The 23891-nt window shown below is 36.8% G+C and overlaps 1 protein-coding gene across 2 annotated transcripts in view; it reads left to right on the top strand.

Moving 5' to 3' along the window:
- The window catches only part of COG6 (component of oligomeric golgi complex 6), a 94801-nt gene extending 71192 nt beyond the window's left edge, over nt 1-23609 (top strand). The window contains exon 19 of one of the 2 annotated variants that reach the window (XM_058686647.1): nt 23176-23609. In XM_058686647.1, the coding sequence (XP_058542630.1) occupies nt 23176-23215 (40 nt within the window). In that variant the 3' untranslated portion in view covers nt 23216-23609. Of the gene's footprint in view, nt 1-10010; nt 11426-23175 lie in introns of those variants that run through there. The other variant, XM_058686636.1, reaches the window with a different exon arrangement.
- The last annotated feature ends 282 nt before the right edge of the window (nt 23610-23891 follow it).

Raw genomic sequence — 23891 nt, 5'->3', positions numbered from 1 at the left:
AGTTACAGAGGGGCGTCTGGGTGGCTCAGTTCGTTAAGTGTCCAGCTTCAGGTCAGGTCATGATCTCACCATTCGTGAGTTCAAGCCCTGCGTTGGGCTTGGTGCTGACAGCTCAGAGCCTGGAGGCTACTTCAGATTCCGTGTCTCCCTCCCTCTCTGCCCTCCCCCACTCCCTCTCTCTCTCTCTCTCTCTCTCTCTCTCTCTCTCTCTCACTGTCTGTCTGTCTCTCTCGAATAAATTTAACCAGGAAACAAAGTTGTATAGAAAGTGGAGAAAAGAGAACGAAAATAATTTTAAGGAATTCTTCCTTCTTTTCTTCCTTGGGATGAATTAGAGATGTTCTTTTTTCAGTGTCAAACTCCAATTTCACCTTTCAGTGATACAAATATTAGACATTGGAATACAGAAGCTACAGTTAAACATATATATATATATATACATATACGTATATATACACGTGTATATACATATATATACGTGTATATATACGTATATGCATATATACGTATATATATATGTATATACACATATATATATATACACGTGTATATATATATATATATATATATATACACACATATGTAAAATATTCTCACTGTCTTTTCTTGATGATTCAGAATTATTTATGAATGTTATTATATCAGATGTGATTTGAGAACTCTTATTCAGGAATCTTCCTTGATTTTACATACTAAAAAAATAATGTAATAATGTAAAAAATAATGCCTTTATAGGAAATATTTCCTCTTTACTTAAAGAGGTATACAGAATAATTTTTTTCTTCTTTACCTCCTTTTAAGCCACCTGTATTAACTATCAGGAATACCTGTTCTCAATAAAAATAAAGTAAGTTTGGGGGGAAAATAGTTCCACCAGGAAAAGAACAGCTACTGGAAACCTGTAAGCTGAAAAAGAACTGGAGCTTGCACAATGCTTTAGAGACTCGAGAAAGCCCAAGCCTTCAAAGAAAGGTTAATCTAGTCCTACATAAAGCCTACCTTATACTCAAAAAGGCTTAAAAACAAAGTATAAAGTATCATGCTGATTTTTAACTAAACCAACTGCCTTCCTGAACAAAGCTTAGCACTCCTAAGGATGACAATAAATACAGACAGTCAACCGTGTAGCATTTGTAATGCAATATTACTTAGAAGAAGTAGTGGGAAAATAGGAACCAAAACTAGGAAAAAATCTGTCAATAGAAACAGACAAATGACAATTTATAAAACTAGCAGGTAAGTTCCTTATAAGCAGCTAGTTACAGTGTGTTCAAGGACTTAAAGGAAAACATTATTACACTGAGAGAAGAAATAGGGAATTTTAGAGTTGAGAATTCTAGACCTGAAAAGTGTAATCTCTAAAGTGAAAAATTGACTGACTGGGTTTAACTCTCAGTTGGACACCCCAGAGAGAAAGATCAGTCAACTTGAAAAGAGTACAGTAGAAACCATCCAAACTGATGCACTGATAGAAAACATTAAAAGGCTAGAAAAAGATGTAGAGAGCCTTAGTGAATTGTGGCACAATATTAAGCAAACTAAAGTAGGTATAATAACTGGAGTGTCATAATGAGAATGAGTCAGAAAAAATTTGAAGAAATGAAACAAGTTTTTCCAAATGTGATGGAAAACATGAACCCACAACCCAAGAAGCTAAATAACTCAGCAGAGAAAACCATACCAGCGTATACCATAATCTTATCATTGAAAACCAGGGATAAAGAGAAAAATCTTGAAAGCAGCCAGAGGGAAAAAGACATATTGTTTATAGGATTCGAATGATGGTGAAGTATACTACTGACTTCTTGTTAGAAACAGTGCCAACCAGAAGGCAATAGAATATCATCTTTAAATGTCTACTTGGTGTGTTCATCACATGTATCTTTCAAACTCAACGCACAAAAAATACATTTTGTGATAAACAAAAGTAGAGAGGACTTATTACTAGTATACTGCACTGTAGGGAATGATAAAGGAAGTCTGTCAGGCTCAAGGAAAAGAATACCAGAAGAAAACTCAGATCAACACAGGAATAATGAGTACAGAAAATGCTAAATATAAAAAGTAGTGGACCGTTTAAAACAAAAATACTAACAGTGAATTGTGGAATTGTTAACACATAGAAATGAAATTTATAAGAAATGCACAAAAGATGGAGTGGGAAGGAAGTAGAAATACATATTTATGATGTTACCAGGTTATTATATAATATAATAATATTTTTTGAAGGTAGATTGTGAACCTTGCAGCCAGCTCTCAAATGAACAAAATTATCTAACATTCTAATAGTCAAGATAAAATAGAATGCTAAAAAAGCAATTATATCAAAACAAGGCAGAAAAAGAAGGGAAAAGAATAGAAGGGGAAAATCTAAAAAAAAAAAAAAGCAGGATGATAGACTTAAATTCAGCCTTATAAATAATTATATTAAATGTAAAAGAACTGCATACTTCAGTTAAAAGGCAGATTCGATTCTTAGATGAAAAAGCATGGCCCACTGTCTGCTGTCTATAAGAAATACACTTAACAGTAAGGATACAGATAGTTTAAAAGTAAAATCATAACAAAGCGAAAGTAGTTGTATTGGTATCGGAAAAATTAGACTGCAAGACAGATACCAAAGATAAGGAGGTACGTTTTACAATAATAATAGAATCAATTCATGAAGAAGATATAATTGTCAATATGTGCATCTAATAGCAGAGCTTCAAAAAATAAGCAGTATAAGTTCATAGAATTGAGGAAGAATAGATACACTGACAATTGTAGGTAGGTATTTCAACACCCCTCTCAGTAATTGTTAGAAAAAGTAACCAAAAATCTGACATGGTGTAAAGGAACTGAACAATGCCAGCAATCAAACCTACTACATATAGAATACCACACACATTTATAGAAGGTAACATTCTTTTCAAGTGCATATAAAACATTCACCAAGCTAATGTAAGAATGAGCAAAAAAGAAATGGGTATAATCCACTAGTGAATATTTTTATCTATGAACATGGTATGCCTGTTTATTCAGATATTTTAGAATTTTCAATAAAGTTTTATAATTTCCTCATATAGTCTTCTGTCTATATTATCGGGTTTCTTCCTAGGAAATAATTCTGTGACTATTACGATAAGATTTTTTATTTTCTATTACCTGTTCTAATTAGATATTGCTGGTGTATATCAAATGTACTAAATTTCATATGATCATTTTGAATCTGGCCAACTAACTAAACTATTTTAGTTCTATTAACTTATCAGTTGTTTAGTTTTTGGTGAAGACAGCTAAGGATAATGAGTTTTATTAATTTTTTTTCAGTATTTATGACTAAAATCATTGTATCGGTTAAGAACTCCAAGGTAAATAGTAGATGTAATAGTGAGTGTGCATATTTTACTTTGGACTTTAATGAAAATGTTTCGGATGTTTCATCATGAAGTGTGAGTTTTGCTGTGGATTTTCAGCGTTCCAACAGTCACATGGTATTCTTTTCCAACTGGTTATGTGATACAGTTAATCTAATAAATTCAGTATAACTTCAGTCATAATTCTCAAAGAACCACTTTATTAAATGTTTACCTAGAAAAAAGTATGTGAGAGGAGACTCTAGTTACTTCTGAACATCTTCACAGTTCACCAGTCTGGTCCAAGGTAGTCACTGGTGCCTGTATTACCACGTTAGCTTCTGAACTATTCTGTTTTCACCCTTGCCCCACCCCAACTCCTACAGTGTAATCGATCTGAACACCTCAACCAGATTGATTCTTTAACTTCACTTAATCCTCCCGTGAATTAGGATTTCCTCTTTCCAGTGGAGACATCGCTTAGAAAGTTTAAATAATTGAACCAAGGGCAAACAGAAGCAAGCAGAGCCAAGATTTGAATCCACTATTTCTGATTCCAATGCCTATTCTCTTTAACACTAGCCTGTACTGTATTTTTATTAGTCCTTTCTATGTTGAGATTATATTGTTATTTTTTAAGCGTATTTATTTTTGACAGAGACAGAGTGCGAGCATGAGCTGGGGAGGGGCAGGGAGAGAGAGGGAGACACAGAATCCGAAGCAGGCTCTAGGCTCCAAGCTGTCAGCACAGAGCCCGATGTGGGGCTCGAACCCACGAACTGTGAGATCGTGACCCTGGCTGAAGTCAGACGCTTAACCGACTGAGCCACACAGGGGCCCTGAGATTATATGATTACTTTTAAAGGAAGCTCAAAAATATTTGCATATGTGATAGGTTAACACTTACATGAGATATCTGGGTTTGGTCTTATGTAAAATGTACTTTAATTTTACAGTCAGTGACAGAAAGCTGACCTGGGATAAAATCAACTTGATCCATTGTGACATCATTGGTTTTGGTATTATGATAAAAGAGAAATCAAAATTCTTTCATCTGTGATTCCTAAATACATTATCATCTTTTCTTTTTCGTTTTCCAAGACTTAAGCTGTTAATACCTTCTCTCCTGTGATGCATTTGATTGCACTCTTAAATGTGGTTCTGTAATAAAGCTCAATTTTAGTGATCACAGAGCCTGACTGTTGAAATAGCTATTTTTAGAAATGCTGGGTTTATGGTAATGATGAAAGTTGTGTCATGTTGTTATGGCAACCAAAAATCCTAAAGTACTGATTAATGACAAGCTCACTGATTCTGGAAGTATGCAGTTCATTTCTTATCACGGCTAAAGGCTTTAAATAATTATTTTAAATGTTTTGTGAATCTGTTTTAAAATGGGTGGCATCTCCATTTAATTATACATTAGTCTTTATTAGTACTTCTGACATTTATAATAAATTGTTTGGCATTGTAACATTTATAACTGGACACATTGAATTTCTTAGTGCATGGTATTCTGATGCCTAAGAAAAATACTGCTTTTCCCTCCAGTTTTACAATATCCTCATCGCCTTCCATTTTTTTTCCCAGTAGTTAACTGCATGGTTATTATCTTTGATGTACACACTGGTATAGCAAACTACTTTCTAAATGTAAGAAAGATTTTTCAAAACTTGGAAATAGGGCAGGGCAGGTCTGGGAGAGCAACGTGTCCTTTCAGGGTCACACTGAAGCATTGTTACCGGGCCCTTCGAGAATTACTTAATTATTTAGGGGCATGTATCATAGTTTGATGCTCGGCTTACTGTTGATGATTCAAGGCCCCGTGCTACTTCGTGTCCTATGTCTTTTTTTGCTCTGGGAGACACGAAGCCATGTTTTGTTCTAACCTTCCTTTTCAAATGCCTATAACGACCAGCTCCTCAGAATGTTCTGTGAACCAGCTTTACCATCTTAGTAGTTCCTCATTAAGGAGTCATCAAGTCATTGGCATTCCTTCATTGTTTATCTGTGTGAGTCATGTTTTTAATTATTTGAAAGTTATAATTGCACTGTGAGGATTATTAAACTGTCCACAGGCCAGTAGGGCACCACCTGATAAGTGACCACCTGTGAGATTTTCACGGTGGCAAAGAGACCAAGGCAGTTCACAGTCTAACTTTATAGATGGTCATAGCCTGCACCCAAGTATTTCTTTTTTCCCCTTTCAACTGGCCCTTTTGCATATGTGAAAAGCAGGACTCGTCTTCAGATTTTTAACCTGTAGAAATAATTCTAAAGGTACTCTCCATTCACCACCTATGGTCTTGGCTGTGACTGATCAGAATTCAGCGTGGCGGGCGATCTGAGGTGAATGCCCGTGCTCGTGCCAGTGCTCAGCATACGCTACTGAAAACACGTACTGCTTTTCTCCCTTTTGTACATGAGGTGATCAACAGATGAGCACGTTCCGAGTTTTCAGAAGCGTATGACTGAGATGATTTGTCAGTGATTTTGTATTTAGAGAATACCTGAAACTTCCATTTTAAACATTGTCAGTATAATGATTCATCATTATTTGAGACTCTGTATTTTATAAATGATATTAGTGAATAATTTGGACCAAGACACCAGGCAGGCAAACAGATAGATACATACACAGATATACATATATACTTTTTAAGATAAAAGATACATAAGAATTGCATAGTAATTAGCACTATAAATAAAGAGGAGGGGATAGTAAAATGGCAAGAAAGTAAACCCATGTTAGCACCTCAGATACCTCCCATTTTGTGTACAGATAACTGATATGCTTATTATACATCAGTATTTAAGAAACCCAATTCCCCAAAATAACGTGGGGGGAGGAATGTATGTATGTATGTATGTGTATAAATTAGATAGGCACATAGAGTTTTTTATTTTTTATTATTTTTTTATACATATCTATTGAGAGAGAGAGAGAACAAACACGAGTGGGGAAGGGGCAAAGAGAGAGGAGAGAATCCAAAGCAGGCTCCACACTCAGTGCAGAGCCCGATGCGGGGCTCGATTTCACAAGCGTGAAATCATGACCTGAGCCAAAACGAAGAGCCAGACACTCAACCAGCTAGGCCACCCAGGCACCCGAGTTTTTATTTTTTCACCAGCAGATCATTAAAATGCTCTTAATCCTCAATGGAATAATTTAAAAACTGAAAGTATCTTGTAAGTATCAAGTTCAATATTTTGCCTTACAGTGGTGAAATTAGTCCTAGAAAGGCTAAATTTCTTGTTCAAAGCAACAGTAAGAAGTGGCAGAGCTTCGACTAGATTCAAGGTCTTCTGACAATAATGTCCATCACTGTACTGTTTCCTCTCTACTGTGTATGATTCACTGGAAACAAAGCATTGAGTGTGAGTGTATGACTCTATACCCGGCTTTGGTAGTGATAGTGAACTCTTAAATTTGTCCAGGAATGGGGAGTCGTTATCAATCACAGTTCCCCGCTCTTTACAGTTTGGATTTGACTCAGATTCACTGTGGAGAATCTCTCTTTCCATTGCATTTCTCTCCTATTGGCTAACAGTTCTTTCCCCTTCCCTTTATTCACCCCACTGCATGAAAGATTTCCTTTCTCCATGAGCTTTGGTATCTCTTATCTTGTTTAGTACAGCCGTATTCATTTTTTTAATCCCTTCCCTATCTTGGTAGCTTCCTAAACTGAGGAGCGGAATGAGAAACTATGTTATACTATCAAACACCAACATTGAAAATAAATGATAAACTCTTACTTGGTCTTATTGTCTTGATTTTATTTATTTGTGTCTTAGCAGTATTGCTTTATTTCTGGTTTTCTCCATTGCAGATTTGTAATGATTTTTCTGCTGCATTGTGAGTTGTAGACATTTGTAAGCTAGTTTAGCTTATAAATAGAAGCATGCCCTGGGTTACAACTAAACTTCAATAAATTTAAATTTTTTCATCATTTGGACTTGGGATTAAAATTTAAAATTTATTACTTTATATTTTTCAACAACTCATTCTACATTTACCAGTTACTCTGGATTTTAAAAAATTATATTTAATATTCATTGTGCTGTATTCTGATTTTAAATTTCTTACGAGAGGGAATAGCCTTGTTTCTTTGTATTCTTTATGTTGTACAAATAACACACTATGTACAGACTGAGTATAGATTTTAGAGTATGAGGTATAAGTAATGGAGACTGAGTATAGATTTTAGAATATGAGGTGTACGTAATGGATGCTTTGTACACCCCCCAAAAACCTGTCTTGCTGCTTTGAGTAAAGAACAAAAAACACGATATCAGAAATCTAGTTTTGACATGTTGCAAAATGGGCATCAAATGTGTATCATATTTAACAAATTTTTTAAATGCCAGTTGATAGGTACGTCTGGGTGGCTCAGTCAGTTAAGCGTCTGACTTCACTCAGGTCATGATCTCACAGTTAGTGAGTTCAAGCCTTGCGTCGGGCCCTGTGCTGACAGCTCGGAGCCTGGAGCCTGCTTTGGATTTTGTGTCTCCCTCTCTCTCTGCCCCTCCCCAACTCGTGCTCTGTGTCTCTCTCTCAAAAATAAATAAACGTTAAAAAATAAAATAAAATAAAATGCCAGGTTATAGTATTTTTAATCGATTTCATTTACGGAAAATAGTTTTGCATCATATCTATGCAATTGTTGTTAAGTTCAGTTATTTATAGGAATGATCACTAAGAGATCAAAAATATCTGGAAGGCTCATCTGGTCAAGTAGATTTCCAAACCAGTTTTTACCATCCTCCCTTCCAATGAAAAGGTAGCATAGCCAGAAGCATTACTCCACTCTGCTCAGAGAATTTACTCAGCGTAACTTTCTTCTACCCACTCTTATTATGTAAGCTTTAGCAATTTTAGGGAAATGACAAGTTGTTTCACCCCACCAAGAGTCTGAGACCCCATCGGAACAGGGCGCTGATGATCCAGACCTCGGGATTAGAGTTGTGCTACGGAAGGTATTCTAAAGGGTTTTAAATGGCTGAGTGAGGGATTTTGACTTCTCTGGCACCAAAAGAAGCCATTGACGCTCCTCGAAGGAAGGCCCTGGGTGGGGGAGGGACAGGATAGAAGGTACGCTTGGGAAAGATTAATCTAGCAGTAGTGCTTACCGTAGATTGAATGTGGAAGAGACTCAAGAAGGGAAGACCAGATAGGAGTTTTTTCTGTACTCCGTACATGAGTTCGTTAGGGTCTGAATGGAGGTGACGAAATGTGGCCGTGCCACTGACAGAAGAAACAACTAGAAAAGGAGGTTTGGGAGTAAAGCTTGAAAGGCATCTTTAAATTGAGTTGTGAAAATCAGAAAAAAAAATCCTGTTTTTATCAATAGATACAGTGATACAGGAATAGAAGTAGCTTAGGCTGGTATGAAGTAAATGTCGTGAAAACGCAGAGAGAGCTGATGCAGATTTAATGAACCCAGTGCTGTTTTTTTCTGGCCAGATTTTTAAAAAATTTCCTTCAGTTCATTTACAACCTTTTATTCTCTGAGGCACCTGGGTGGCTCAGTGAGTTGAGTGTCTAACTTCGGCTCGGGTCATGGACTTGCGGTTGGTGAGTTCAAGCCCTGTGTCGGGCTCTGTGCTGACAGCTCAGAGCCTGGAGCCTGCTTCGGATTCCATGTCTCCCTCTCTCTCTGCCCTTCCCCTGCTTGCACTCTGTCTCTCTCTCTCTCTCTCTCTCTCTCAAAAATAGTAAACATTAAAAAAATAAAAAAATGCTTTCTAATCACTTGCAGTTAGTATATATTTACTGAAAGAGATTTTTTAAAAAATTTATTTGGACATTTAAAGATCTATACGTTATTTTTATTAAAACACATGTAAATAAAAGGGGTGTCTGGGTGGTTCAGTCAGTTAAGCATCCGACTTTGGCTCAGGCCATGATCTCACAGTCCGTGAGTTTGAGCCCCGTGTCGGGCCATGTGCTGACAGCTCAGAGCCTGGAGCCTGCTTCTGATTCTGTGTCTCCCTCTCTCTCTGTTCCTCCCATGCTTGCACTCTGTCTCTCTCAAAACAAATAAGGATTAAAACAAATTTTTTTAAAGGTTTTATTCTTTTATATGCTTATGTAGAGATGATCTTTGTGGAAAATGCTGTTACCTATTGTAGGCAAGTGTCACATTATTTTAGCCGGCAATATAAGTGAAATCTAAAATGTGGTTACTAGTGTAGGAGCTAAACAGTATATTTATAACAGTATAGATAACAGTATATGTGTGTGTGTGTGTGTGTGTGTGTGTGTGTGTGTGTGTGTGAAAGAACAGTATATTGTAAGTTATTCTGAGGTTTGAAGTATTGGCAAGTATGAATAATTATAAGCCTCTTTCTTCAAGGTTAATGTGTTATCAGTCACGTTTGCAAAATCAGCACATTGATGATAGGTCACAGTTTCCATTTCTTGTTTAGTAATCATAAAGATACAGCTGTGAACATAGTCCCTGCCCGTCTGCAACAATGAATAAATAACGAATATAAAATGTGTGTTTTATTCCCAAACCAAAGTAAGTAACTTGTGTGGTTGTACAATAATTTCTTTGTAGTATGTGATAATTATGAAAGTGAAATGCCTTGGTTCAAATATGAAGCTTCTTACTATCCTTAGTATTTTACTTTCCGGTGTGTGTTCACATATTGTTTGCTTATCACTAGAGAGCAGATCATAAAACAATCTACAGAATTAGTCTGCAGAGCCTATGGGGAAGTGTATGCCGCTGTGATGAATCCAGTCAACGAATACAAAGATCCGGAGAGCATTCTACACCGATCGCCACAGCAAGTGCAGACACTTCTCTCCTGATCCTCTTATTTGAATGTGTCAGCGAAATATCGCCTCCCCCTAAAACTCGGAAGGTGTTCTTGTTCTTCAGTTGGTGCTCTTTGCTCTGAAATTTGACGGTTATGATTCTCTTTGTATCATTTCATTGTAGGTCTCGATAATTTCTTTGGTCACAATAACAGGAAGTAATTTCATGCTGACCTGGGTTGTGTTGCTCTGTATCTGCCCCTTACGTAGAGATGCTCTGGTCTCTGCAAGCCACCTCCCCGGTTCGGCAGTTTTCGGGAATATAAATGTATGGAGAAAAGAACTTTGAGAGGTTTGAGGGAGTTTTCTTTACGACATCAGTTCCAAATTAATCATACATAAGAAACTTGTTGAAACTGAAGAATTAGTTATGAAGATGTGACATAATGTCTCTTTACCTAAAGATTAATTTGGTTTCTTATTAGTTACTAATGTGAGTGGATATATTTAAACTGAGGAGCAGGAATATACACGTAGCAAAAAGTGGGAAAAGAGAGAGAAGTAATTTAAACAGGGTGGATTTCTCTCTGTGTGCGCCCTGGACTGAGCTCACGGTGAAGTTCAGCACTTCGAAAGGACGTTAGGAATACAGGCATCCTATATGCCTATAAGTCTAGTGTTTAACGATAGATACTTCTTACATAATATGGGCTCTAAACCCAGCCAACTACAAATTTTATCTCATGTTCAAACCAAAGAAATAATGACCTGCTCTAACGCAGGCGGGAAAATTCTGAGTAGTAATTGTTCATTGACGGTGTATCTGTCCCCCTGGTGACGGCTCACAGAGAATGATGGGGCTCTGAATTTAGAACTTTACTTATGAGTAAGATTCAGAATCACCTGTTTTTCAAAAAAATAAATCTCAGTACTTCGTTGATAAGATTTCAAAGACAATTCTTCCTAGCAAAATATCTTAATTTCTGGCAAATCTATAAAAAGAGGTCAGTCCCTAAATTACAAACAAGAAAACTGAAGCATAAGGAAAAAATGGACAAAGTTAAAATATTTTGCAAAGTAGTAAGATAAAACTAATATTTATATGATATGCAATGTATAATGTGTTAGTATTTATAGAACGTGGCCTATTCACCTGTCTGAAATTTATAATTGTTTATATTAATATGGTTATTTTGGAGGCAGAGCAATTACTTACCTCTTTTGGTATGAATCTGAGCTTTCACAGTCTTTTTCCTTCAATGAGTATGTGTGATATAGAAAAGATAAAAAAATAAAGTATGATATAAATCAAGAGCTTAAATTTTATATAATTTATTTCCACTGTGAAGAAAAGATTGCTACCTTGCCATCAGTGAATTCCTTTGTTTTCTGGGAAAAAGGTGTATTTGTCTTTTTACATGGTTTTCTCAACATATTAAAACTATTTCTAGGACAGTGATAATTGCAGTATTTTTATATATCTCATCATTGTGTTTCCAGAAAACGGACAAATAGAAAGGGAGGTACAGGGTAGGGCGAACTTGAGATAAGCAGTGGAAGATGGGTGAGCAGAATGTACTATCAATATAACCTTGAGCATGAAGTTAAAACAAAAGACTGTACGTGCTAATCCATGAACATAACGCTTGTATTTGCCATAGACTTCTTAGTTTGCAATTTAAACTGTTTTGATGTGGCTTAAGTATAACCTTAGTCAATACGTGTCAGCCTTTTCTTCAGAGAAAAGTATTTGCCTGGCAAAAACCTTCTCTTATTGAAGGTTTCTCTTCGGTTTCTTTCTCTGCACCTGAACTTGAACAAGTGAACGTTACCTGAGAAAAATTACATAAATGGACTGATTGACTTTTTAAATTCACGTTCACAGTCTTCAAATGGCACTCAGTATTGCCTTGTAGTTCTACCTCCCGTCTCTTGGCTAAACTCATCTCTCTGCTTTTCAAGATGACTTTCCACCCCACTCTTAGGTAAAGACCTTCGTAGTTCATAGAGAAAATAGAAGCTGTTAGATTAAGCTCCCCTATTTTCCTACCTTCGAATCTGGCACTCGCCTTCTCTGTCTTTCCTCCTTCTGCCTTGGAGACACTGCCTCTCGTCCTGTCATAGGCTCTTCCCTTCCTTTGCACTCTGGATTCTTTCTTTTCACCTTTTCAGAGACTTTTGTCTCTGAGTTATCCCTTCATTTTGCTCCCGCAGCTCCGTGGCCTGTCCCGAGGATTATCCTCAGTAGCATATACAGTGCTCTAGTGCTGATAATATTTTTAAAGCAAACAAACAACTCTGCACCTTGCAGATCCCCACACCGTCATCTCTCAGCTTCTTTTTGTGGTTGTTGACACCTGCTGTCTTCTACTTCCCCTGCCGTTGTGTCTTTAAAGTATCCCAGTGAGGCTTCAGCCTCTCACCGCACAGCACAACTAAACCTCATGACATCCTCCTACTGTTATATAGCGTCAAATCCAATGGATTCTTCACTATCCTTATTTGAAATACTGTTGTTGTTGTTGTTGTTGTTGTTTTCCAGGCTTTTGTGGTACCACTTTCTACTAGTTTTCCTTCTATTTCTCAGGCCAAACCCTTTTTTGACTTCCTTCCCTGGTTCTTTTGCCTCTATACAACTTTTAAAAGTTGACATACTTTAGGGCTTGATCCTGGAATGTCTTTTTTCCTCCCCTTAGGAGTTATTACCTCAGCATAGCCTAGCCTTTCCTGACTGCTGTTAGCTCAGGTGTCCTTAGATATATCCATATAATGGAATATTCTACAGTATTGAAAAATGAATGATTTTCAAATAATATTTAAGAAAAAACTATAGAAGAGTATGAGTCCATTTATAGAATTTTTTTTGTAAAAGGTAAAACAAAATTGTACGTTAATGTACACCAGTCGTATATCATGGGTGCACATGTGATAGAGCTATGAGGAGAATATAGGAAATGATTAGCATGGAATTCAAGATGATCTCTGAGGAGGGAGGCACCAGATCTGTCAAAGTTATTAATGCTCTCTTACACTGGGTATTTGGTACCTGAGTGTTCATTTAAATCTCTAAAATTTACGTATATGTTACCTTAATTTTTCTTTCTTTTTTTTTTTTTTTTTTAAAGAGAAAGAGTGCATGCAAGCAGGGGCAGGGGCAGAGGCAGAGGGAGAGAATGAGAGACTCTTAAGCAGACTCCATACTCAGTGTGGAGCCTGGTGCAGGGCTCGATCCCATGACCCTGGGATCATGACCTGAGTCCAAATCAAGAGTCAGACGCTCAACCAACTGAGCCACCCAGCCGCCCCACATGAGCTCTTATCTGTATATTTTACAATTTAAAAATATTTCTAAAAATTTGCTGAGCTCATGATCTGGGGTAAAAGTTAGAGTTCAATATATGTTAACTATTTTGTTTTGTTTTGTTTTTTACTTATTCTTGTTATTAAGCAAGTTTATTAATTAGCTACCAACACCAGGCTCTGTAATAAACAGGATTTGAAAAGCTTGCTAACATGTGCATCCATCATTGCATCCCTGTCTTGCACAAAAATGGTCACATGTATTCTAAGTAAACATAATGCAGTTTCATTGAGGGTTTTTGAATGTAGGTGAGAGGCAAAAAACGAAACTAACACCATCCTCTGTAACAGCCAGATGTATGTACTTGATATTTAAGAGGCTGATAGCACAGAAAAGAAGGTTTTAAAGCACAGCTGTACATTTCTCATTCTGAGATGAACATACTGACTAGGTTTCATTAATTAGCTAGTTAAGATGTAAAACTGTATTAAGGAATCCCAAAATTCTGACTCTCCGTAAAAGCAACAATAAAACTGGCCCCCAAGAACCACCGAAAACAACTTTTTTTAGAACTCTAGAAACTAGCTCACAGCAAGTCAGGTTATACTTAAAAAACAAAAACAAAAAAAGATGAGTCTTGATAACAGCATGCTTTGTGGAATTTTAAGCTAGCCCTGTGCCTTGTTCCCAAGCTTAGCAGCAGCCTTTTGCAAAGAATGTTTTTATTTTATCTGTCTCATGCCTACCCAGAAGATTCCTGTTCTAAAAGCTTATATTTATCTCATCTAACTTGGAACATTTCCAATGCTAAAGTCACCACCCCAGGATAGGGGGAGAGTTAGGGGGCGTACATTTCTCTTCTGCCTGAAGCAATAGATAAGCATAGGGATGAACAATAGACTAAGCAAAAAGCTTAGGAAGGAAGGTTAGCAGTGAGTTCTCCGTAAAGGCATGGAAAAACCCAGACATATCCTTGGAAATCTAGAAAGCTATGTATGTGTTGTTTAGGACTGCATGCCCAGAAAAGACCAGAGAGACCCTAAGCTGTCACCTCTGGTTGCATCTTGAAGGCATGCCCCAACACTCAGCACACCCCAGTCAAGACTGGGAGGTTGTTTTGGTTCCAGACACTTAAGGAAATCTCTGTCCAATTGTTAGCAGACTGCTAAACTAATGGACCACTTTAAGTGGTCACACACAACAGAGCAATTGTCAGTTTTACAGGATTCATTTAGCAAAATCACACACAACAACAGCTACAAAAAGCACCGACCACAGCAAACTCTGAGGTGCAGGGTAGGAGAATCTGATTTCAGCAGAATGTGTGCATTATAATGTTCCAAATGCCCACTTTTCAAGAAAAATTGTTTACAAGATACCTAAAGGACAGCCAAAACACGGGGAGGGTGGGGGGGGGGAGCACTCAGTAGAAACTGTCTCTGAAGAAGCCCAGATGTTGGACTTAGTAGACAAAGACTTTAAATCGGCAATTTTAGATGTGTTCAGGGACTGAAGGAAGGTATGAGGACAATGCCTCCTCAAACAGAGAATATCAATAAAGATGTAGAAATTGGAAAAGATGTTTTCATAAAGTTATAAACTTATCAAAATTATAATTTAAAGTCATAATTTTATAAAAAGTATAAATATCTTGTCTGGGGTTGAAAATTATAATTGAAATTTAAAAATCCACTATAGGAGTTGGACAGCTGTGAACAGTCAGTAAAAAGAATCAGCAAAGTTGAAGTTAGATAATAGAGATTATGCAATCTGAGGAACAGAAAGAAAAAAGAAGAAAGTGAACAGGGCCTCATCAGAGACCCGTGAGATGTTATCAACAATATTCACACAATGGGTGTCTTGGAAGGAAAAGAAAGGGGAAAGGGGACAAAAAAATATTTGAAGAAATATTTTTTTCAGAAACTGTATAAGTTTGTTAAAAATTTAATAACATACATTTAAGTTTACCAAGCCCAGATAAAGATACACACTAAGACACATCACGATTAAATTATCAAAAGCCAAAAACTCAGAGGGGACTTTGAAAGCAAAAAGAAAGATAACTCATCATATACATGTGATTTACAATAAGATTATCACGATGCTTTGAGGCACCTGGGTGGCTCAGTCAGTTGACCATCCATCCGACTCTTGATTTTGGCTCAGGTCATGATGCCACCAGGGTCATGGGATCCAGCCCCATGTCGGGCTCTGTGCTGAGTGTGGAGCCTGCTTGGGGTCTCTTCTCTCTCTCTCTCTCTCTCTCTCTCTCTCTCTCTCTCTCTTCCTCTGCCTGTCCTATATATATGTATATATATAGGATATATATGTGTGTATATATATATATATATATATACACATATATATATAATTATTACAATTCTCATCAGAAACGTATAGAGGCCAAAAAGCATTTCTATTGCCAGTAAAACTGCATGTGAAAATACAGGCAAAATTAAGACATTTCAGGATAAACAAAAACTATCACACCTGCCCTAAAGAATCTTAAAGGTAGTCCTTGCAGCTGAAATGATACTAGACAGCCACTTGAATTAACAAAGAAGGAATGGCAAGGAAGCAGAAGACTCGGGCAACACTTGTAAAGCAGCTAGACTTAACAGACATCAATGGAGCACCCCACCTGATAGCACAGTACACATTTCTCTCAAGTCCACATGCTCTCTGCTTTCTCCAAAGCAGACCGTGTGTTAGGCCCCATCTCAAGTCTCAGTAAATTTTAAAAGATTGAAATCCTGCAAAGTATCTTCTCCGACTACAATGACACAAAATTAGAAACCATTAACAAAAGGAAAATAAATAGGGAAACTAAACAACATAATCTTTTTAAATGTTTCTTATTTATTTTTGAGAGAGAGAGAGCATGAGCAGGGGAGGGGCAGAAAGAGAGGGACACACACAATCCGAAGCAGGCCCCAGGCTCCGAGCTGTCAGCACAGAGCCCGACGGGGGGAGCTCAAACTCACAAAACATGAGATCGTGACCTGAGCTGAATGAAGTAGGACGCTTAACCGACTGAGCCACCCGGGCGCCCCTAAACAACATACTCTTAAATAACCGGTGGGTTAGAAAGAAAATAACAAAGTAATTAGAGAAAACTGTGAGATGTATGAAAGTTTGGTATAAAACCCCATACCGATACTTAGGGTATGTAGCAAAAACAGTGCTCAGAAGAAAATGGATAGCTTACATTAAAGAAGAAATAAATTAACCCAACTTTACACCTTAAAAAAAAGAACTAGAAAAAAGACTAAACTACACTGAAAAGAAGAAGAAGGGAATAATAAAGATATGACAGACATAGAGAAAATATAGAATAGAAAAATAGTGTTTCAGCGGATGGATGGGCTGGCCATTATGTAATGCATGTAGAGATGTGTTTGAATACACTTGTGAAAAAGACGCTATACACTAGTAATGAACAATCTGAAAATTAAAGTAAGAAAACAATTCCACTTACAGTAGCACCACAAAGTGTAAAATACTTAGGAATAGATTTAACCAAGGAAGTGAAATACTTATGCACTACAAGCTACCCAACACTGTTGAAAAAAAATTAAAGATGGCCCAAACAGATGGGAAGGCATTTTATGTTCATGGATGAAGACTCCGTATTAAGATGACAATCTTCCCCAAACGAATCTATAGATTCAATGCAGTTCCTATCAAAATGTCATTTGCCTTTTTTTTTGGTCCAGAAATAGACAAGCTGATCCCAAAATGTATATGGACATACAGGGGACCATGAATAACCAAAACAATCTTGAATCTTCCCAATTTTAAAACTTACTACAATTCCACAGTTATCAAAACAGTGTGATATTGACATAAGGGCAGACATAAATGGGATAGAATTTGGAGTTCAGAAGTAAAATCATACATCCATCGTCAACTGATTTTTTTACAAGGCTGCCAAAACCCATCAATGGGGAAAGGATACTATTTTTAGCAAATGGCACCAGAAAAGCTGGGAATCCACACGCAAAAAGATCGAACCTGGGGCACCTGGCTGGCTCTGTCAGTGGGGCACACAACTCTTGATCTCGGGGTTGTGGGGTTGAGTCCTATTTTGTAGAGATTACTTAAAATCTTTAAAAAGAAAAATTGAAGTTGGACCCGTATCTCATGCCGTATACAAAAATTAGCTCAAATGGGTCAAAGATCTCAATGTAAAAATTAAGAACTAAAACGCTCAAAAGGAAACATAGGTGTAAATCTTTGTGACTTTATATTAAATAGGCAACAAATTTTCACCTTCTGTACAATACAGATTTTAAAATAGATAGTAAAATGCAGAGTCACATAATAATGTTGAATACTTGGAGCAGGTCAGTTTCTTTCTCTTATTTAGTTAAATATACTGCTTAAATAATATAAATACACAGATCTATGTATGGTTACTTTGGGGCTATAATTATATTTCAACTATCTTGAAAATATGGATTTATCTCCCCTTAGAATGTGCTTCTGCAGATAGATGATATAATTATGTGTTTTCAGATCCACATATGAAGTTACTATAAATTGGCTAAGAAATAAATATAATAATCATTTAAGTCTATCAAATTCAACTAACATTGATGTCAAAAATAAAAACTTTACTAGCACTTAAAAAAAAACCTTCCTAGAAGTGATAATTTAGTACGTAAAAATAAATGGTATTAAATTTATGAAGATAAGGTGAATTGGGAAAATTTTTGATGGGTCTGAAAATATCCATATGAAATATTTGCATGCTTTGAGAGGATATATCATCTTTTGACAAAGTGTTTTTTCATAGTATGTGTTAAACAGTTAAAGTCCCAGCCAATCCAGGATTTTGAAAGTTTATAGCTTTGCCAGCAGGAAATTAATTTACTTGAATATTCTCTTTATTTCCATCAATGTAAAGATCTTGAATTCCACCGGAGCAAACATTAGTTTTTTGCCTACTAAAAGCAGAATGATGAGAAACGAGCGATTTTTCTTATGCAAGCCAGCTTTAAAGTTAGGTCTCATGTGTTGAGATGCCATGAGCCTGTCTAGGGATATCATATGTATGATCCTAGTTTGGGGAATTCAGACAAGAGCTGGCTTCTATTTGCAAGCTAGGCCTCAGATGGAATATAAAAGGGTAATGAGGAATACACTGAGGTAGAAAAATGGATTTGCCTAGGAAGCCAAGTCTTAAAAAAGGAAACCAAAGATTTGGTTAGTATTTGACAGACTTGCAATCTGTATTTGATAGAAGACCAGGAAAGGAATTTTTGTCGCTTCAAAACTGTATTTCAGAGCTCCTTTTCATAAACAACGATGTAAGCAAGCAAGCATTCCAAAGCCAGAAGGCTGCCATTAAACACAACAGAAGCAAAACACCAGGTCCAGTTACCCTGCCTTCATTCTCAATCCTACAAAGAAATCACTCACCCACTGAGTGTTAACAGGTTGATGCAATGAATCATACAATAATAAATCCTAACGGAATTTGCAGAAACCGTGCAAATACACTCCTGTGACTTACCTGTGATTTCTCCTTGCAAGTGGTAACTCGTTAGCCATGGTGTTGCTCTTGGTAACCACAGGTATCAGGAGATGATGCAGAATTAGTATTGCCTCCTACTTTGTGTGTGATACAGTGGGTGAGGCTACTGCCGTCTCTGTCGTGAATCAAATTTTTGTGTATGTGGATACACTGTTGGATCTCTCTCGCATTCTTTCCGTAGGTTTACTTATTCCTGCACCAATAACAAATATTTTAATATTATAACTTCACAATCTTGATATTTGGTAGGATGTTCCATTTTGTCTTTTTCATTTAGAATGCCTCAGGTGTTCTTGGCTCTTTGCGGTTCCACTTGGGTTTTAAAATCAACTTCTTCACAAACAGCCATTGGGAATATGGTTGGGATTACTTGGACTCTATACATCAGTTGGGGTACAATGAATATCTTTATGAAGTTAAATAATCCAAATCATGAACACGTTAAAATTTTCCCTACATTACAGTAGTTTTAGTGTCCTTCAAAAAAAATGGATGTTTCTTCAAATAAATCTCAGAAAACTGTTATATTCATTCCTAAGGAACGTACAGTTCTTGTTCATAGTGTAAATGGTATCTATTTTTTAATTACATTTTAAAATTATCTGATGCTGTGTATAGAAGCAGAATTGATTTTTCTATATTGATTACCTTAGATCTAAGCATTTAGCTCACTTATATCTAATGATTGGGGGGGTTGGTTTCTATATAGACATTTATATTATTTGAGACTAGATGACAGTTTCGTTTCCTTCTCGACAATCTTTATGCCCTTCGTTTCTTGTCTTGCTATGCTGACTAGGACTTCCAGCCCAATGTTAACCCAGAGCAATGATAATGGACACTTTGTGTAATTCAGATTTTAAAGATGTTCCCAGTATCTCACCATTAGGAATTACGTTTGTTGTAGGTTTTCAGTAGATTAATCAGAGAGCATCAAATGATCATATGGCTCTTCTCTTTTTTAATGTTAATGTGGTAAATGACATGTGTACTTTTTCTGATCATAGATCACTCTTGCATTCCTGGGATGATCCCAGACCGATTGTATTCTTTTCTCTTTTTGTACAAACCACTGGATTTAGTTTTGTTTTATATATTGACTAGTGATCTTGCTAAATTTACTAGTAAATTCCAACTGGTATTTGTAGATGCTTGTGTAAACTTTATAAATTCAGTCACACAGTCTATGATGAATGATGGTTTTACTCTTTCTTGTTAGTCTTTCTGGCTCTATGACACTGTGCAGTGTCCAACCAGTACAACACGTACAGTGTTGAATAGAAGTGGTGATAGCGATCACCCTTGTCTTTTTCCAAAATGTGAGGAAGGAGGGAAAGCTTTTCCTAGGCTGATATTTTGTAAATAAGCTTTACCAAATTAAGAAAGTCCCCTTCTGTCCCTGGTTTGTTATGATTACTTTAAATCATAACGAGTATTGAATTTTATCAAATGTAGGTTTTGTTTTTGTTTTTAGGTAACTATAGTCTTTATCCCCCTTTGCTTAATGTGGAGAATTTCAAATGTCAAAACAACTTTGCATTCCCGGAATAAACCCAATGGTTATAAAGAACAATCTTTTTTATATACCTCTTGGTTTGATTTATTTATATGTTATTTATAGTTTTTCCTTTATGCCCATGGCAGATTGCCCTGTAATTTTCCTTTCTTTTAATATCTTTGTCAGGTTTTGGTAGCAAGATTGTAATGACCTATTAGCACATAATCTCTTTTTCTCCTATCTGGAATAGTTTGTGTAAGATTGTTGTTACTTCTTCCTTAAGTACTTGGAAGAATTCCAAGAGCAGCCAACTTGTCTAGAGATGTCTTTGTGAGAAGTTTTAAATTTTGGATTCAATTTTTAAAATATATTTAAGACTATTCATATGGTCCATTTTGTCTTGTGTCAGTTTTGATGAATTCTGTTTTTCAAGATATATGTCCATTTCATCTAAATTTGTCATAATGTTCTCCTTAATGTTCTTATCTTTTAAAAAAAGTTTATTTTGAGAGAGAGAGAGAGAGAGAGAGAGAGAGAGAGAGAGAGAGAGAGAATCCTAAGCAGGCTCCATGCCGTCAGCACAAGAGCCTGAGCCCAATGCAGAGTTCAATTTCAGGGAACCATGAGATCATGACCTGAGCCAACATCAAGAGTAGGAGGCTTAACCGACTAAGTCACCCAGGCACCCCTCCTTATCTTTTTTAATGTCTGTGGACATGGTATTAATAATTTATTCTGTCTTTCTTGATTAGTCTTGCTAAGAGTTATGAACTTTGTTAGTGTTTTCAAGGAGTCTGGTTTTGACATGGTTGACTATCTTTATTTATATTTCATTGATTTTTTTGCTCTATTTTTATTATTTCCTTCCTTTTACTTTGTTATTTGCTCTTCATTTTCAACCTTCTTTTTTTTTTTAAATTATTTTTTAATGTTTATTCATTTTTGAGAGACAGAGCGTGAGTGGGGGAGGGGCAGAGAGAGAGGGAGACAGAATCTGAAGCAGTTTCCAGGCTCTGACATGTCAGCACAGAACCTGCCGTGGGGCTCGAACTCACGAACCGTGAGATCATGACCTGAGCCAAAGTCGGACACTTAACCAACTGAGCCACGAATGCTCCCCATTCATTTTCTACCTTCTTGAAGTAGATGCTTATACAGATGGTCCCTGACTTACTATAGTGCAACTTACAATTTTTTGACTTTGCAGTGTTGCAAAAGCAATATGCATTCAGTTGGAACTGTACTTCAGATTTTGAATTTTGATCTTTCCCTGGGCTAGTAATATGCAGTAGGATCTTCTCCTGTGATACTGGACAGCAGCAGGGAGCCACAGCTCCCAATCAGCCTCGCAATCGCAGGGGTAAACAACTGATACCCTTACCACCATTGTGTTTTTTACTTTCAGTGCTGTGTTTTAGAAATTAAATGGGATATTCAACACTTTATTCTAAAATAGGCTTTGTATTAGATGATTTGCCCACTCTAAGTGTTCTGAGCACACTTAAGGTAGGCTAGCAAGGCTAAGCTATATGTTCAGTAGATTAGGTATATTAAATGCATTTTCAACTGATTTCAACTTACAGTGGATTTAATGAGACAAGCCTATTGTAGGTCAAGGAAAATTAGTATCAATTTTCAAACTCTTTTTGGTAATATATTCATTGAAATATCTGTATTGCTGTGTAAACATAAACTTAGCTATATCCATGTTTTTATATGGCATACCTTCATTATTTTTCACTTCAAAATATTTTCTAACTTTCATTGTGATTTCTTCTTTGACTCATGGACTACTTCAAAATGTATTTCCAAACATGAAGATTTCCTAGTCATCTATTGATTATTGATAGCAAGTTTAACTCCAGTGTAGCCAGCCAGTATATTGTATATCAATTTTTATATATTTGTTCATAGTTGTTTTATGGTCCAGCATACTATTTTATTTATTTTTAAGTTTCTTTCTTTATTTTGAGAGGGAGAGAGGGAGAGAAAGAGAATCCCAAACCCATCAATGCACCATGAGTGCAGAGCCCGATGTGGGGCTCGAACTCACAAACCATGAGATCTAACCTGACCCAGAGTCCAGCGCTTCACCGACTGAACCACCCAGGCGCCCCCAGAATACTATTTTAGCGAAGGATGTCTCCTTTATATTTGGAAAGGATGTGTTCTTAGTTATTGGGTGCAGAGTTCTATACATGTTGAGGGGATAAATGTTGTTAATCTTGTTCAAATCATCTATTGGATTTAGGTATTTTATCTGCATGTTACATCAGCTGCTGAGAGATACTTGTTAAAAATGTTAACTGAGATTGTGTGGTTTTTTTTAGTTTTTTTTTTTTTTTCTTCAGTTTTTGCCTTACGTGTTTTGAGGCTATTTCTAGACATTTCAACTTTATCTATTCTGATTTTTTTCTTTGCACCCTTAGTTTCTCAGAAGTATGTGATTTGTATTTTTACTATTAACATTTGTAACAAGGGAGTGAGGCAATAAAATTTGTTTCATAAAAAGAACGATTGACGATGACAATAGATTTCCTTCTGCCATGCCCCCTGTGTCCTACTTCACAGTTAGAAAAATAAACTGTAGCCTTATCAGTTAAGCCAGTCATTGATCTATGAACTCCTGGCAACACCCGTCACTTTGGTCCCAGGGCAAATGAAGCTAAATTCGCAGAGCGCATTGAGTTACCATTCATATTGTTCACTTTTATTCTTCTCCCAAACCCTCAGGTGGGTGACTTGGATTCTGTTGGCTCTGACTGTGTTTTGAATACCAGCATCTGACTTGAATCTCTACGAGATCAACCTGTTAAGACAATCTGATTTCATTAACCAAAATGACCTTATCTCACAATGAGTTGTGGTGCATAATTGCGTTAACAAGCATAAGCAAGAATGCCAGCTTCCAGTGTTCTGAGACGGTGTATGATGTGAATCCTTTTCATCACTGAGTGTAGCCACATTCTTTGTAGATGGTTTCTTGAACGAAATGAGGCAACTTTCTGCCTTGGTGGACGTTCTGAGGTTTATACAAACTGTCCGTAATCCGAAGCATCAACTTAATGTGAAACTCAGTGTGGTTTATATCTAATAGCTTCTGAGACTTTTTCATAGAAGTTTGGTGGTCGGCAAAGGAATTATTGGAATAAAAATATCACAGCTTCTGTGCTGTGTGCAGATACTCACTGAACGTGATGAAGGAATTACTGTCTAACCGTGCACATATTCTGAGTAATTAGGCCGCGTGCCAAAACCATTAAGGCTCAAATGCCAAGTGCCTGTAGGGAGGGTTCTGTTACAGGATTTAGCAACCAACCCCTGGCTCAGTTACCAGGGGGTGGCACTCCAAGCTTCCTGATGGCAGTGCCAGCCTGGCTGAGATTCCACAGCTGCCTCCCGGCCACTGCTGGCTTCCAGGGACCCTCCCCGATGCTGCCCCCGTGCCC

The sequence above is a fragment of the Neofelis nebulosa genome, chromosome 1 (genome assembly GCF_028018385.1).
Source record: "Neofelis nebulosa isolate mNeoNeb1 chromosome 1, mNeoNeb1.pri, whole genome shotgun sequence".
Classification (NCBI taxonomy): domain Eukaryota; kingdom Metazoa; phylum Chordata; class Mammalia; order Carnivora; family Felidae; genus Neofelis; species Neofelis nebulosa.
The sequence above is the reverse complement of the archived record's forward strand: the minus strand, read 5'-3'. Positions and strand labels throughout refer to the sequence as shown.